This window comes from Peromyscus eremicus, chromosome 10, assembly GCF_949786415.1.
Source record: "Peromyscus eremicus chromosome 10, PerEre_H2_v1, whole genome shotgun sequence".
Classification (NCBI taxonomy): Eukaryota; Metazoa; Chordata; class Mammalia; order Rodentia; family Cricetidae; genus Peromyscus; species Peromyscus eremicus.
The window spans coordinates 23,122,900-23,140,653 of record NC_081426.1 but is presented as its reverse complement, the minus strand read 5'-3'; the positions used below and the strand labels follow the sequence as shown (position 1 = coordinate 23,140,653).

Below are 17,754 nucleotides of genomic sequence, written 5' to 3'. Positions count from 1 at the left end.
TATTATTTTTGACTAATGATTTAATCCTACCATTCTGGTTCAGGGAAATAAATGGATAGTCACATTATAGAAGAAATCAGAATCAGATAACAAAATACAATAGTGTGTGTGTGTGTGTGTGTGTGTGTGTGTGTGTGTGTGTGTGTGTGTGTGTGTGTGATGTATACATACACTGGGAACCTTTTTCAGTCATTCTTCACTTTAATTTTTTAAAAAGGGTTTGCTAATTTTTATTTTATGTGTATGAGTGTTTTGCCCGCAGAGGCCAGAAGAGGGCACTAGATCCTCTGGAACGGGAATTACAGTTAGGAGCTACCATGTGGATGCTGGGAACAGAACGCAGGGCAGCCAGTGCTTTCAGCCACTGAGCCATTCTCTAGCCCTTCCACCTTATTTTTAAAAGCAAGATCTTTTGCTGAACCTGGAGTGCATCAATTCAGCTAGTTTGGTTGGCCAGTCCCCAGTCACCTGTCTATCTCTGCTTCCCCAAGCTGGAATTACAGCCCCATGCCTTTGTGTCATGGGTACTGGGGATCTTGTGCTGTGTAGCAAACACTTCACTCACTGGACCACCCACCCAGCCCATGACAGCATCATTTTATGGTTTCCTTCCCTTGTGCCAAAGATTAGTGGTGGGTAGAAATACAAGGCTGACTTGTAGGAAATCAGGACTGTTTTATGTCTCAGAAAAAAAAAAAAAAAGAAAAAGAAAAAGAAAATGCTCCACAGACTAAAAGATCACCTAACAGAACTACATTAAGCCAGAATTCAAGATCGGGAAATTTACATCTCTCTCTTTTCTTTCAAGTATGAGAGAGGGCTAGTAAAATGTAAAAAGGTAAAGAGAGAAGCTTGTTAATGTGGGCTTGTTAATGTGGGCCTTTGTTGCAAGTTAATGAGCAGGGAGGGAGATGCTCTTGAAAGGAAAACTCCGGATTAATTAATACAAGTGAGAAGTCTCTGGTTTGTAGGTCAATAGGATGATGTGAAATTCTTTAATGAATCCTAATACAACACAGGGAACCCCAACATCAATGTTTTCTGCCTGGCTTTTGTCCAGAGAATGTAGATGATGTTATGATCTCTTTTCCCTCTAGGCTTTATCTTAAAAGAGACAGGGACGATCTTTCTCCTTGATGAAAGACTTTGTTCTAGGGGCTGGAGAGATGGCCGAGCAGTTAAAAGCATCTTCCAGAGGACTCAGGTTTGATTCCAGCACCCACAACCATCTAGAACTCCAGTCTTAGAGGATCTGATGCCCTCTTCTGGCCTCTGTGGGCACTGCATGCGGGCGGCACACAAAAGTACACGCAGGCAAAACAATCACAGAGAAACAGATAAATAAATAAAATACTTCTGTTGTAGTTGATGACCAGAGAAGAGGGCCAAAGAGGGTGATAAAAAGGGGAAAGGTCAAAGATAGACAAAGATAGACAAAAGCATCAGGCTGAGGAAAGTTAGACTCCTCAGAATTTATCTTTAGTCCTACATATTTAAAGTTTTCTTATTATTTCTAAAATTTTAAGATCCTTATTTTCAACTTTGCAAATCTCTTAATCTCTCAGTTTCCTAGTAAATGAGCAACTTTATTATTTATTTAGGTGTTTAAAAAATTCAATTAATTACCTCTTATGATCCTTAGTTTGGTGGTCAAGGATGTCTAGTTTACTACTCAAAACCTCCAACCTGGGAGTATGGAATGTTCTCCATTAAAATAAAATCTGAAAGTTGAATTAACATAATTATCAAACATAAAACCATCTGGAGTTAAAATGGTGTTTTTTTCCTCCACACATTTTCTCCGTTTTGAATTTTTATTTCCCACCGTCATGTCTTTCCCCCCTTTTCTGGAAATTGTAACCCTCTGGTGGGACTCATTTTGGGTCAGTGTGATGTGTTGCTCATGAGAGTATCCCCTGGGGCATCACAAGTTCCTCCCACATGCTCTGGGGGGTCCTGCATCCACACAGGAACACGAGGGGGCTCAAGACACTGGGTGATCCCCCATGTGTGTCCTCTTGCTTGAGGCAATATGATTTTTTCCAGTGTAGGAATGTGGGACTTCCTTATGAGGCTGCTTTATGTTTTGGGGGTGTTTCCTATATCACCCTACTTTGTCAGCTAGGAGGAAGAAAATATCTCTTCTCTTTGGCATCTTTTCTCTTACTAAGTTTTTATTCATAATCATAAACTTAACTCTGCAATCCAGCTAGACTTGGAGGGGAATGAGAATATGGAACCCAGAGAACTTCAGTGAGAGCGGAGATTACAGGGTACTGCGAGCAGATGGGGTGGGGGTGCTCTCCTGAGCTACAGAAGGAATGGTCTGGTGGGTAAGAAGCCCGCAAGTCGAAAGAATTAGAGTTGTCCACAGTCGGAAATGGTGATCTTCTTGCTGGTCTTGCCATTCCTGGACCCAAAACGCTCCATGGCTTCCACGATGTTCATGCCTTCTTTCACCTTCCCGAAGACCACGTGTTTGCCATCCAGCCACTCAGTCTTGGCGGTGCAGATGAAAAACTGGGAACCATTTGTGTTTGGTCCAGCATTTGCCATGGACAAGATGCCAGGACCTGTGTGCTTCAGGACGAAGTTCTCATCCTCAAATTTCTCTCCGTAGATGGATCTGCGGCCAGTGCCATTATGGTGTGTGAAGTCACCACCCTGGCACATGAATCCTGGAATAATTCTGTGAAAAGAAGAACCCTTAAATCCAAATTCTGTCTCTCCAGTGCTCAGAGCGCAGAAGTTTTCTACTGTCTTTGTCTGCAAATAACTCGAAGGAGACCCAAGGGCTCGCCGTCGGCCGTGATGTCGAAGAACATGGTGGGGTTGAACATGGCTGCAGCAAGCGGCGACAGGGGACAGCGGCATCTGCAAAGCTATTTTTGGCATTTTTATGATCAGGCATTGATAGAACTTCTAAACTAAAAGGGGCATGTAATAAACATGGTAACACACAGGAAAAAGACACAGTGAGATTCTAGAGTCGGCATAAGAGAAAAGCCAAATGCTAACTAGCAAGCAAATGTTCTGGGGAAAAAAAAAGGCTATGAAAACCCAAAACAAATGCAGGATAGCCAACAGCCAGCTCTGGATAAACCAATGCATCATCAACCCAAATCAAAGGCTTATCCAGGCCACAGGAAGAAGTAACAGCATTGCCTGAGGGAGGAACTATGGATGCTTGGGTACAAGGGTCCTTGCTGGTATCTGCTGCCTCCCTGAGTGCCTTCTCCTGTGAAAGTGCTTCGTTCTTAGGACCTCCACACTGGGACCCCAAAGTGTAGATGCAAAATGTAGCTCTAACCTCAAAGGGAGTAAGGGGTACTTTATATTGAGCTACGTATGACTAATGATGATCCTGGGGATATGGATTTAACTTGCCCTTGATAACATGTTCCTATGTGGAAGCAGTTCCATGAGTGTTTATAGACACAGAAGAAAAGGCATTTATAAACCAAGACATTTGAAAATACATTGGTGGGCAGGTCAGCTGAGTGAGTTCTAGTGGGGACATAGCTCTCAGAGGTCACCCAATGAAACTCTTTGCTTCAGGGATGCTGGAAGCTTCTGGTCTGTCATACATTCCAAAGGGTTTCCTGACAGAAGAATGTCAGATCAGAGGGGAAGAAGTCAATACATGGCTATTAAGGGAACTAAAGAGAGCACAAGATAATTTTGACTTTGAATCGGCAACATTCCAACTCTTTTCCCCCCAAGATTCATAGGAGTTTATTTTTTCTAGGTACCAAGAAATTTAGGGAAAAATAGCTTGGGCTAAGAGCTGACTGCACAGTACTCTTTGTCAGGTGGGAACTCACGTCTCCACTCCTCTACCTGTCTCAGCACACGCAGAGGGCATGTTCTTGTGGTCACAGACAGATTCCTGCACTCCTGGGCATCACATTTCTTGTTGGTTTCAGAGGGTTAGAGTTCATGATGTTGGAAGGAAGGCATGACGGCAGGACTAGCTGACAGCTCCCATCCAAAACCACAGGGGAGAGAGAGACCAATTCCTCACAGTCATAGAACTCTAGTCAGTTAGCTAGCTTTGTAGAATCTTTGACACAAGCATACACACACACACACACACACACACACACACACACACACACACCCTTTCCCCCTGGAAACTTCAGTTCACATTATTACCAGAGTCTTAGATCAATACAATTTGCTATCCCACTTCCTTTTATTTTAAAAGAAATTAGCCATCAGAAATTGGTAAAGGAAAATAGATTTATTTACATTCTGGCATAAGGGGAGTGGGTGGGGAGAGGCTTACATTTCTTCTCATTGTGCCTGTGGCCATCTTCTAATTTATAGAAATGAGACAAAGGCAGGACCATCTGTTAACGGTGAGACAGGTTAACTAACCTTTTCCTGGGGAAATGGGGTTCTGGGCCCTGGTTGTCTATGCTTACTCTGCTACAGATTTTTAATTCAAGTCTAGGCTAAGGAAAATGGGGTCTTAGTGGTCTCACTTTTTTTTTTTCTTCTAGGTGTTATGCCGGCTAGGAACTGCTCTCATGTGGCCTGATGGGGTCAGAGTAAGAAAACAATAGACTCTATTCCAAAAAGAAGAAAAGGGGGAAGCCTTGGGAGTCAGCACAGGCAGTAAAAGAGCAACCAAAGCTCAGAGGAAATGTGAGGGATACAGTGAGGGGAAGTAAGCTGGACACACCTCCCTTGGGGTGATGGGAAGTGGAATCTCCACCCAGATGTGGTTCCTCTCCTTTCCATGAGTATACTGAGTCTTCAAGAGTAGGCTGCTCAGAAGGAAGGTCCCCAGCTACAGCGAAGAGGGATCCAAGTCAACAGTGTAAAATGCAACACAGAAAAAGAGCACAGCTCCTCAGCTACTGAACCCAGAAACACGGAAATGGGTAAAACACCAGACAAAGACTTCAAAAGTTTACTGGTAAAAGTGACCAGTGACATTGAGGGCGACACAAACAAGATGAACTGTATCCAGACCCAGAGAAGAAAGGCAGCAACATAGGAAATCAAACAAAACACCAAAATGGATGAGAAATCCAGTCATGATGATGTAACATAAGCAACATTAAAAAAATTCTGAAAGAAAATTGAGATTAAAAAGACTCAACAATTATAAATATTGAAAATGAACAACTTGGTGAATCCAACAGAAAAAACATAGCAGGAAGTATCATCAATAGACTCAAAAGAAAGGATATTAGAAGTAGAAGACAAGGTTAAAAAAATACTACCAACATCAATAAGGAGGAAAAAGTATGGCTGCAATATCCAGGAACTCTAGTATAAGACCAAGAGCCCAAGCCTAAGACAATGGGATAGGAGGAGGAGCTGAGAGAAATACTAAACATGCAGAGGACATAGTCAATGAAATCATAGCAGAAAACTCTCTAGATTTAAAGAAAGATGTGGACATCCAAACACAAGAGGCATTAGAACCCCAAATAGACATTACCAGGGGAGATCATCTCGATGGCATATAGTCAAGATATCAACTCTACAGAGAGAAGAAACCATATTAATTGCTGTTATGGTGCTTGGCATGGTGGTCCTCTTGGGAGGAAGAGGCAGGTGGATCTCTGCGAGTTGGAGGCCAGCTTGGTTTACATAGTGAGTTCCAGGCCAGCCAGGGCTATACAGTGAGATCCTGTTTCAAAAAAACAAAACAAAACAAAACAATCAAACAAAAAGCTGTTAGAGGGGCTGGAGAGATGGCTCAGTGGCTAAGAGTACTGGCTGCTCTCCCAGAGGACCCAGGTTTGATTCCCAGCACCTACATGGTAGCTCACAGCTGTCTGTAACTCCAGTTCCAGGGGATCCAGTGCCCTCTTCTGGCCTCTGCAGGCACTGCACAAATGTGGTGCACAGATATACATGCAGGAAAAAAATCCATACACATAAAATAAATGCATTTAAAAAAGCTGTTATGGAAAATGCCAATTCATCTATGAAGATAAATTTACCAGTGTAACTTCAAGTCTCTCAACAGCAGCTCAATAAGCCAGAAGAGGCATTTCAAGGCTTGAAAGCAAGTAACTGCTAGTCAAGAATGCTGTAGCTAGCAAAGCTCCCTTTTAAAATTGACAGAGCAATAGGGACATTTCAAGGTAAGCACAAACCAAGGCAGTTCAAGACTACCAAGTTAGTACCACAGAAGGTACTCAAAAGAGTACTATACACATACAGACCCGACAGGGGAGATAGAGCCAGCAAGAACATGGGTTTCTGAGGGTGACTTATCCATTGCACTTGGGATATGCTGACCTTTGTGATTTTCCCAAGTTCAAGAAACTTGACTGAATAATTTGTGGTAGTTGGGGACCGTGTTCCTGTTCTCCCCTGAAAATAAAAAAATGATATTATATACATAGGAGTATAGGAAAGTATTGTAGAATATTGTTTTAAGGTGGTTTACTTTTGTTTACGTTGCATTTGTTTAACTCTGTGAAGCTGTATTACTTTGCCTGCCTGAAACACCTGATGGTCTACTAAAGAGCTGAATGGCCAATAGCAAGGCAGGAAAATGGATAGGCGGGGCTGGCAGGCAGATATATATGGGAAAAATCTGGGAGGGAAGAAGGAACAAGAGAACAAGGAGAGGAGGATACTAGGGGCCAGCCACCCAGCCACCCAGCCACCCAGCCACCCAGCCACCCAGCCAGCCACGGAGTAAGAGTGAAAGTAAGATTACAGAAGCAAGAGAAAGGTAAAAGCCCAGAGGCAAAAGGTAGACAGGATAATTTAAGCTAAGAAAAGCTGACTAGCAACAAGCCAAGCTAAGGCTGGGCATTTATAATTAAGAATAAGTCTCCATGTGTGGTTTATTTGGGAGCTGAGTGGTGGGCCTCCCAAAAGAGCAAAAACAAATAACAACAGGGAAGGCTAAATTTCTCAAGGAGGACAGTTGAGTAAGGAGAGCTAGGAAGGAATCCACCACAGCAAACCAGCAATGAGAGAGAAGCAGAACACACAACTCAACCAAAAAGAAAAACAACCAATAAAACTATGGGAATCAGGGGCTGGAGAGATGTTTCAGCAATTAAGAGCATTTGCTGCTCTTCCAGAGGACCCAGGTTTGGTTCCCAGAACCCACATGGTGGCTCACAATCATCGGTAACTCCAGTTTTCAGGAGATCTGATGATCTCTTCTGGCCTCTGTGGGCTCTGCATGCACACAGCGAACCGACATACATTCAGGCAAAACATCCATATACATAAAATAAATAAATATTAAAAAAAGAGAAGTGGGCAGGTTTCATCAAATTAGAAACTTCTCAGAAAGATGCCACATGAGGAGGCTGAGAAGGTGAGCTTTTTTTTTCTTTTTTAAGGCAGTGTCTCTCTGTGTTAGAGCAGCCTGCCCTCAAACTCATGGAGATCTGCTTGCATCTGCCTCCTGAGTGCTGGGATTAAAGGCGTGCACCACTATGCCTGAAAAGGGTGAGCTTTTGACTGGGAGAGACAGTTGAAAAGTTTTCATCTGACAAAGGATTGGGGATTGGACTAGTAAACCCTGAAAACAAGGACAAAGGAACAGGACTGTAGTTCAGCAGGTGCGGTGTTGATCACATCCACAAAGTCCTGTGTCACCCCACTACACTGCATAAAGCAAGCTTGGTGGTGTGTGTGTCTGTTACCCCAGCTCTCTGGAGGTGAAGGAAGAAGGATCAGAAGTCCAAGGTCATCTTCAAGTACCTGGAGAGTCAGCCTGGGCTTCAGGAGAGCCTGTCTCAAAAAAAAACCAAATTGAACCAAAACAAAACAAAAGCCAGTGAAGAAAGCAAGATCCAAGTATAGACGAGAGAAGAGATGAGGACCTTTTGTGGGTATGATATGTAGACGGCCAACAGGCATGGAGTTAATGGACATAACCCATCCGGTCGATTTGCACTACTTCACAATTATAAATGACGACATCTATTGGTTGACCTTCAGTTGTTACTTGCACAATGATTGCATGACAAACAGAAAAAATGTATTATTCTGGGCCATGATTCTAGAGACAAAGTGAAGGGCTTATATCTGCTGCCGATGGCTTTTTGTGGACAGAGTCCTGAGGTGGCAGAGGATGTCATATGGCAAGTGTCAGGGACCATTGTGAGTATGTGTTTGTCTGCTCTCTCTGCTTATAAAGCCACCAAGGTTCAGTCACAGTGCCTTCACCCTGAAGACTGTTCTTTTTTCTCTTTTTCTGAAGACTTTTCTAATCCTAATCTTTCCCCCCAAAACCTCATCTCTAAATACCACAGTTAGATTATGTCTCTGCCCTCTTAACATTTCACATTTCCACAAGCTCAAGCCATATCCAAACCATAGTACCACACACGTATCAGGATGGCACAAATGAAAACCAGTGACAGCTCCGAACGCTAGTGAGGCTGTGGAGAATTGGGACCCATTCGTTATTCATTGTTGGTAAGTATAGGAAATGGTACACCATTCTGGAAATGAGTCTATCTGCTTCTTCATCATACCCTCACAACCAGCGGATAACCCCCAATCACATCTGTTTATCTCAGGTGCATGAAAAGTAAGTTCATTAAAAATTATACTTGAATATGCAAAGAAGTTTTAGATAAAACCCAGCAGTAGCTCAGATGACCTCCAGTGACTCAAGGGTTAAATGAGTGAACTGCACTGATAGCAGAGTGCCACTGACTCAGTCAGACCCTCGGTACTGCATTACTGCGATAAACACCCAAGAAAACAATGCAGGGAGGAGAGGGGATTTGAGGAAGGTTTCAGAGATTCCAATCTGTCCTGGCAGAGAGCGTTCTATATCCTGGCAACCAGGTAGTAGAGGCAAGAGAGGAGAGGAGAGGCGAGGAGAAGAGAGGAGAGGAGAGGAGAGGAGAGGAGAAGAGAGGAGAGGAGAGGAGAGGAGAGGAGAAGAGAGGAGAGGAGAGCAGGGACAGGGGAAGAGGGGAGGGAAGGGGAGAGAGGAGAGGAGAGCAGGGACAGGGGAAGAGGGGAGGGGAGGGGAGAGAGGAGAGGAGAGCAGGAACAGGAGAGGAGGGGAGGGTGGAGAGGAGAGGAGGGGAGGGGAGGGGAGGGGAGAGGAGCAGCAGAAAAAAGAGATGCGAGAAGAGGGAGAGGAGAGGATAGAGAAGGGGAAGTAAGAGAAGAGAGAAGAGGGAGGGGGATGATGATAGAGAGAAGGAGAGAGAGAGAGAGACAGAGAAAGAGAGACAGAGACAGAGACAGAGACAGAGAGAGCAAGCACCTGTGCTTCCGAGCGCTCGTCTTTTCTAATTTATTCCACCCAGATTCCAGCTTCTGGGATGATGCCACTCACATCCAGGGCAGGTCTTCATTGTCTCTGCAAACACCTGCACAGACACACCCAGAGGTGATTCTCAGTTCAATCAAATCAACAGTCAAGATCAACCCGCACACTTGCTCAGCCACACAGTGGAACAAACGATGGCTACACACAACATTTGAAGCTGCTCTCGGGAAGGGATATACTAGATGAGACCATACATACAACGTTCTTGAAATGACGTTTTAGAAGCAGAGAGCAGATGACTAGTTGTCAAGGACAGTGGTACTAGGAAGGAAGGAGGCATGCATGCATGGACACAAAGGTTCCTTGATGCATTGATGTCTCGGCTGGGGTCTATAGACAAGACAAAGATGTGTAAAACTAAACGCACACATATAAACAAATATTTTGAGGCATGTTGAACAAGATTTGCTGGCTGTCTCAATATCAGTATCTTGGGTATGAAGCTTGTAGTGGTTTGAATGAAAATGGTTTCCATAGGCCCTTAGGGAGTGGCTCTGTTGGAAAGGATTAGGACATGTGGCTTTGCTGGAGTGGGTGTGATCTTGTTGGAGGAAGTGTGTCACTGGGGGTGGGCTTTGGGGTTTCAAATGCTCAAGTCAGGCCCAGTGTTCTGCTGCCTGCAGATCCAGATGTAGAACTCTCAGCTACTCTCCAGCACCATGTCTGTTAACATACCACCATGCTTCCTGCAATGATGATAATGGACTAAAACTCTGAACTATAAGTCAGCCCCAATGAAATGTTTTCCTTTCTAAGAGTTGCCATGACCATGGTGTTTCTTCCCAGCAACAGAACATTGACTAAGATAATACCGTACTGTAGTTTCTATTTCAATGTCATGGGGAAAATTGGATGAGAGGTTCCTGGGGAGTCTGTTATCCCCTGCAACTGCATCTGAAGTAACAAATCATCTCAGTAAAAATGCCACCCCAGAAAATGAGAGAAAGCATCTGTGGTGGACCCAAAGCCATGAAGGCACCCAGAGGAACTCAATTGTACTTAGAGTGAAAGTAGGATTTCCAAAGTCAGGAGGAAATTAGAGTTGGCATTTCTTTAGCACTTAAGACACCCCAGGGTGCACTGCTGGGGTGCACAGGCACGGCCTCATTTCATCTTTATTGCTTTTGCCTTTCTGATATTTTTCCTCATTAGGGATGCTACCTCAATTTCCTCAGCAGTAAAAGGGTGATAATGGCTGTCTATAGAGTTGATATGAGGTGTTAAATGGATTTTAACACATCATATGCATAAACCAGGTTCTGACATGTAGATGGTGTTGAAGTAACACTAGGTACCAGCATGGGAATGCATCCCTAGTCCCAGGCCATAGTTCTATATTCCTTATCTGAGCTTTGAGGTATACACAAATGTGTTGTGTATACCAAATTACTCCAGAATAGAAAAAGTATAATGAAAAGCAAAACACAAGTACATGAGAGGTAAACTTGACTTCAAATAAATACAAATTAAGGGTGTGAATGGAGCGATGGGTGTGTAAAATTTTGGGGCAAAAGTTTTCTGAGTCAAGGGCTATTATGAGATGATATTAAGAATAAAAATTAACAGTAGAATAGTTCTAGATCTACAGAGATGTTGGGGAGACAGAATGGAGAGGGCCCACTTGTCCTCTACCTATCTCCCCTATTGGTGAATATTTCAATACTATGGAATATTTGTACCAGCTAATGGATCTACATCGATCCACTTCTATTGAATTCCCTGTTTTTTTTTTTTCTCTCTCACTCTTCTTCCCTACCCTAGGATTTCATCCATGTGGGTCAGTTATCCAGTTTTAGCCTCTTCCTGATTGTGAGAGTTTCCAGGGTGCTCTTGGGAGTTTTCTGTAACTTTGGCAGTGTGAGGTCGGATGCTATACTAGCATTCCCTCTCTGTTACAAAATACTTTTTTTTGCCCCAAAATTTTACACACCCATCGCTCCATTCACACCCTTAATTTGTATTTATTTGAAGTCAAGTTTACCTCTCATGTACTTGTGTTTTGCTTTTCATCATACTTTTTCTATTCTGGAGTAATTTGGTAGAGAAAGCAATAGAGAGGAATTTAATTTGGCTCCTGGTTTTAGTGCATGGCCACTTGATCCCATTGTTTGTGGGCCTGTGGTGGGGCTAGGCATCATGTCAGAAGGTACATGGTGGAGGGAACTGCTCACCTCATGATGACCAGGAGCCAAAGAAAGTGAGCTAATTTTTGAATCCATAGTGTGTCAGTCCATTCATAAGACCAATGCACTCATGATCTGATCACCTCCTAAAGGCACCATTAAAGCATTGAAGGCTAGGCCTTCATTCAACACATGGACTTTAGTGGAATATTAAAGGTATAAGGTAGAGGCCAGATCTGGTGCCACAGACCTGGAATCTCAGCTATTCAGGAGACTGGGGAAAAAGGATTTCATGCCCAAGGCTATTCTGGACAATCTAACAAAACTCTGTCTCAAGCTAGGAAAGAGTAAAAAAGGATTGAGGATATAGATCAGGAGTAGAACATTTATATAATATGTGTGAGGACCTAGATGCAACATTTAGTACTGAAAGAAAAATCAAAACCAGAAGTTAAGTGAGGTGGTACATGCCTAGCGTTTGGGAGGCTAAGGCAGGAAAATGATGAGTCTGAGGTCAGCCTGAGCCACATAGAAAGACTATAACAACAACAACAACAACAACAACAACAACAACCACAACCACAACCATAAACCTCAGAGCCCTAACAGGGATTTTAAAGAAGGTCCTTCAGTTGAAGTTTGAAGCATAAAAGTTTTTCTGGAAAAAGACTGTGTAAGCAAAGTGCTCTCATCATTGAATGATGTCAGAACACCTGTAGTCATTATGAGTTACCATGTTGGTTTGGTCATCTGGCTGGGTAATTGCCTTAGGTTTCTCTTGTGATAAAAATAATGGCCAGAAGCAATCTGGGGAGGAAAGGATTTATTTCACCTTAAAGATTACAGTCCATTATGGAAGGAAGTCAGGGCAGGAACTCAAGGCAGGAACCTAGAGGCAGGAACTGAAGCAGAGGCCATGGAGGAGTGCTGTTTACTGGCTTGCTCATGATGGCTTCTCAGCCTGCTTTCTAATACCATCCAGGGCCATAAAGCCCAGGATGGCATCACCAACAGTGGGCTGGGCCTTCCTACATCAATCATTAATAAGAAAATGCTGCACAGACTTGCCTACAAGCCAATCTGATGGAGCCATTTTCTCAATTAAGAGTCCTTTTTCCCAGATGACTCCAGCTTGTGTCAAGTTGGCAAAAACAACAACAAAAACCCCAGCTAAAATAGTTATGTCTAACAATTTCTTCTCCATAAGTTACCCCCATATCTGTACACACATACACAACCATCCATCTGTATCTGTACCAGGCTAGAAGAGTTGACAAGTGTGGCTCAAAACTGTTACATAGTTGCACATGTTTCATTCTAACCTTCTCCTCTGTCTCACTAGGAACGTGAGCCGGATAAGTCTGGCTCCCATAACCCACCATTCAGTTGGTTTCGGAACTGTTGGCCCACATTGCTATGTAAGAAACAGCAGGTGTGAGAGAGTCAAACTCCAGAAACCAAGTATGAATGTTGACATTTGCCATGTATCTTAGGCTAACAACAGGAGATGGATTTGAGTATGAATTTGGGCTCAGGTAGGTGGAATGAGTTTGGGAACTGTCATTGTAGTGACAGGTTTCAGAGCCATGGTCCTCCTAAAGTCACTTTGTTAAATCATGCCATTGAGATGGGAATAAAGGGCCTATTGGGCTGTTACAGATGTCAGGCAAATGTAAAAGATTTTTCCAGGGACAAATTCCTGAAGCTACCAGCAGAATGGTTGAACAGCAGCTGAAAAATGTCTGCGGGACCTGAGGAACCAAGGTGATTTTATAATGAAATGTTGGAAGAAGGAAAAAAAAAACATTTGCACTAAATGTACTTATTTACAGCCACTGGCTATAAATAAGAGACAGTGTGAAGCAAGTAGGCCTGGAGTTTGGGTCACTAAGATTCATAAATTCATAACTTCAACATCCCTGTATTTCAAAGATTTTTTTAAATAAAAGAATGAAATAAATTCAATTCACCTGTTTGTTTGGTCAAACAGTAAAAGCTTTTGTTATTGGTGTAGTTTTACATAAATAAACCTCATGGCTGCTTAGATTTTAAAATCTCTCTCCAGAATGTTTCCTTCGTTCTAAGCAGCCTGAGGACTAACATTCATGTGTAGACTTTAGGAAGGATGGATTTGAAGTAGAAAACTGTTGTTGGATATTTGTACACTGTGTGAAGCTGTATTGCTGTGATTAGTGTAATAAAAAGCTGAATGGCCAATAGCTAGGCAGAAGGTATAGGCGAGACTTCCCGGGGAGAGAGGGAGCAGGAGATGAATCAAGGCCCATGAGAAGCCGTCTAGAAGTGGACCGAGTTGGACATACAAAATGAGAAAGAGCTAAAAGCCACAGGGTAGAATGTAGAGTAATAAAAATAGTGGGACAAGCCTAAGCTAAGGCCCAGCTTTCATAATTAATAAGTCTCCGGGTTGTTATTTGGGAGCTGGCGGTGGAAAGGAAAGTCTGATTACGGAAAGCTTACCTGTTAGCATTCAGACCCACCCCTTGGGGACCCACTCATCGCTCATCATCCTGACATCATCTTCATCTTATGTAAAGTTCTCTTTAAGAAAAACTCCCTCCCCCCTTGCTCTCTCTCCCTTCCTCTCTCTCATCATGAGGTAGCGTACCTCCTCTCTTTTTTCTCCCCCCTCCTCTCTCTTCTCTCAGTTCCTGCCCACTTTCCCTTTCTCCCCCCCTCCCCACAAAACTTTCCACATGAAGGCTATGGCATAGTGTAAGTGTCTTTCCGCTGTGCCCCTTGGCCCCAACCCGCCAGGGCCACCTGCCTCACCCTTTTAAAAATATAACATTACCACTTTTCGTAGAGGAAGCAGTAGGAAAAAAAATACAGATACACCGAGAGACAAGAAATTCTCTACACGGTAGTCTCACACACATGCATTTATGTAAAACAAGAATATTAAACCATACGCACAGGCTAGAGGTGAGATCAGCAGACAAAATGACACATAAACAAGTGTCTGAAATCAGTCATGATCAACACAAACTAAAAGAACACACAACACAATTGCACTCAGTTAGAGAGCATGCATAATAAAAACAAGGTAGGACATTTACACCTCTCCCTCTGTGGCATCTAAGAGGGGTCCAGCAAAAGGCAGAGTTAAACAGTGATGCTTGCTATGCAGACTTCACAGGAAGCTATGCGACAGCTTTCCCTGTATTAAGTGTTAATGAGTAGAGAGGGAGGTGCCCTTGCAAATGGAACTTTTGAATTAATTAATAAAAGTGAGAAAATTGGTCTGTAGGCCAATAGGATGATATGACATTCTTCAACAAATTCCAGAGAGTCCCAATATGGCTCAGAAAACCTGATAATCCAAGTTCTCAGCACAGCTTTGCTTAATGAGTACAGAAAGTATCAGGGTCTCCTCTCTCCAGGCGCTAGAAAGAAACGGTGATAAAACTTTCACTCGATACAGATTTTTTTAAAAAGTTTCTTTCTCTTTTTTAGATTTGTTTATTTTATGTGCATAAGTGCTTTGTCTGTGTTAATGCATGTGTATCATTACATGTGCCTGGTAGCCATGGAGGTTAGAAGAAGGCATCTGCTCCTCTGGAACTGGAGTTACAGATGGTTGTGAACTGTCATGTAGTTGCTGGGAACCAAACCTGGATCCACTTCAAGAGCAACAAGTGTTCTGTCTTATTCAGGGTTCCTATTGCTGTGATGAAACACCATGGCCAAAGCAACTGGTGTGGGTGTTGGGGAAGGTCTATTTGGCTCACACATCTTAAATCACAGTTTATTGATGGAAGCCAAAGTAGGAGCTCAGACGCGGACTGGAACCTGGAGGCAGGAACTGTAGCATGAATCTTAAAAGTTCTTATTAATAAAAACAAACCTGGAGCAGGTATTGGGGTGAATGCTGGAAGATCAGAGAAGCAGAACAAGCCACAGCTTCCTCACCTCGCCAGTTCCTCAGCTGATCCTGTTTCCTCAAACTGGAAGCTTCTGTGTTCTCATCCAGAATGGATCTCAGCTGAACTGTTGCTCAGAAGCCTAAAAGCTTAATCAGCTCAGTTCCTGGTTTTCACGCCTTATATACATTTCTGCTTTCTGCCATCACTTCCTGAGATTAAAGGCTCACTTCGTGGGATTAAAGGCGTGAGTCACCATGCCTGGCTGTTTCCAATGTGGCCTTGAACTCACAGAGATCCAGAGGGATTTCTGCCTCTAAAAATGCTAGGATTAAAGGGGTGAGTGCCACCATTTTCTAGCCTCTATATCTAATGGCTGTTCTGTTCTCTGACCCCAGATAAGTTTATTAGGGTGCACAATATTTTGGGGAACACAATACCACCACAAGGAGCTGATGCAAAGACCATGGAGGAGGCTTGCTCATCATGGCTTGCTTAGTCTTCTTACTAATAGAACCCAGAACCTCCAGCCTAGGGGTGGCACCACTCACAATTGGCTGGTAACTCCCACATCAATTATTAAATAAGAAAATGGTGCTCTACAGGCTTGCCTACAGCTCAGTCTTAGGCATTTCTCAATTGAGGTTCCCTCCTCTCAGATGCTGCTAGCTGATGTCATAAAATTAACCAGCACATGCTTTTAACCACCGAGCTGTCTAACTCCACAATGCAGAATTGTTTTTAATGGGAAATAAATTGTTTTCATGCAGTATATTCTGATCACAGTTTCCCCTACACCCACTCTTTTCAGATCTTCCCCATCTCCTTCTCCATCCAACTCCATGTCCTCTTTCTCTCTCTTTAGAAAACAAACAGAAAACGACAATAAAAAACAATACAGAATAAAAAACCATCACACACACACACACACACACACACACACACACATACACACACACACCCCATACCCCCCTCCAAAACCAGAAACCATAATATACAAGCAAAAGACCAGTAAGAAAAAAAAAAGTTCAAACAGAAGTAAAATATTTAGTTACAGATGGACAAGTAGCAGGGGAGAGAAGAGGGGGATAGAGGAAAGAGAGTACAGGAAGGTACATTTAAAACTAAGGGCCATTTGAGGGCTTGTATTGAAACTTACAACAGTAGAAGCTTCTCAGTATATATGTATATATGAATTTTATAACTCATATATATGAAATTTCATATATTTATATATGAAAGAAATCTAAAAGGAATCACCAAATAATGGAGCAGACAAAACCCCAACTAGATATATCTCTCCACCAAATAAAATCTCCACTGCCAGGTGAAAGATGATAATCTGTGCTGGTGGCAGCTCTGGTTACCTCATGGAAAGGTCACGGTCAAGACAGAACCCAGTGTTAGTTTTCAGAGCTTTATTAGGGAGGGAAAGGGGGGCAGAGGGGAGCCAGGCCTGGAGAGAGAGGAAGATGGTGGTGGGGGAGGGAGCAGAACAGAGCAGAGAGAGAGGGTGGCATCTGCGTCTGGCTTTTAAGGTGAGAATATAGTTGCTGGCACCCCCTGATGACGTAAGACACAAGACCCCGAGCTGCGCATGTGCAGGAGTGAGGGCAGGATTCTAACGTTCCAGACTTTTTGCTTATTATAAAAAAGCGAGTGAATAGGAATAGGGGCATCGTTTCTCCCAGAAAAACTGCTTCCAGCTGACTTGGTGGGCGTCGGTTGGCTCTTGAGGGGGTAGGGAAGGGGGCCTCACAAGGTAGACAGGCGTCCTGGGATGGTGGGCTGTCCTGCTGCCATGGAGCCATCCATCCCTCTTGGCTTGGCACCCTGGCCGCTTTTGTGTCTAACAGGATGCTGGTGAGACAGAAAAAGCCTGTAGTTGATCTGACCTGTCCAGATGGATTTAAGCTGGTTTCTGGAGCTTGGGAAAAATTTTGAACATGTTAAGAAGCAACCACGAGAAAATTAGTGACCATTTGTAGTATTTAGTACTCTGCTTGTATTGGGTAGTGTTAATGGGAGAGAGAGAGATTGGAACATGTTAAGCTTTATCAGAGACAAATTATTTAAGGCACCTGTTTTCTTTACTAGTTTGACATCCAGGAGACACAGGTGATCAATTGTTGAGAGCATTTAACAGTAACAGATGGTCATATTAAAGTCTGTTTTTGCAGAGCCCAGACACTTTTGGGTCTGGGGGTGTAAATACCTTTTAGCTGTTACAGTTTCTTACTTAATGATCTCTGGACTCCAGTTCTGTGATGATCCTGTGACCATTAGCTGAGCAGTTAATTAGAAGAGAGAACTGGGAAGAGAAAAGCTTGTGGTACATGAGAACTTATTTCTTTGGAATTAGGGACAAGGCAGAGATCAGGGCCCTGTCTGTGAGCATGAGGAGGAGAAGCACTGCTGACAGGTCTGGAGTGAGGCACATGGAGGGAGCAATGAAATGAAA

At 43.3% G+C, this 17,754-nt stretch overlaps 1 protein-coding gene and 1 non-coding gene across 2 annotated transcripts; one reads left to right on the top strand and one right to left on the bottom strand.

Moving 5' to 3' along the window:
* Positions 1-2,245: 2,245 nt before the first annotated feature.
* Positions 2,246-2,840, bottom strand: LOC131920581 (peptidyl-prolyl cis-trans isomerase A-like). The gene is given in 3 exon segments (XM_059275005.1): positions 2,246-2,761; positions 2,763-2,786; positions 2,788-2,840. Coding segments are annotated over 3 exon segments (480 nt in total). The 3' UTR covers positions 2,246-2,358.
* Positions 2,841-6,180: 3,340 nt separating this feature from the next.
* On the top strand, positions 6,181-6,342 carry LOC131921342 (U1 spliceosomal RNA). Its single transcript, XR_009381965.1, has one exon. It is a non-coding gene; the product is annotated as a U1 spliceosomal RNA (small nuclear RNA).
* Positions 6,343-17,754: the final 11,412 nt, after the last annotated feature.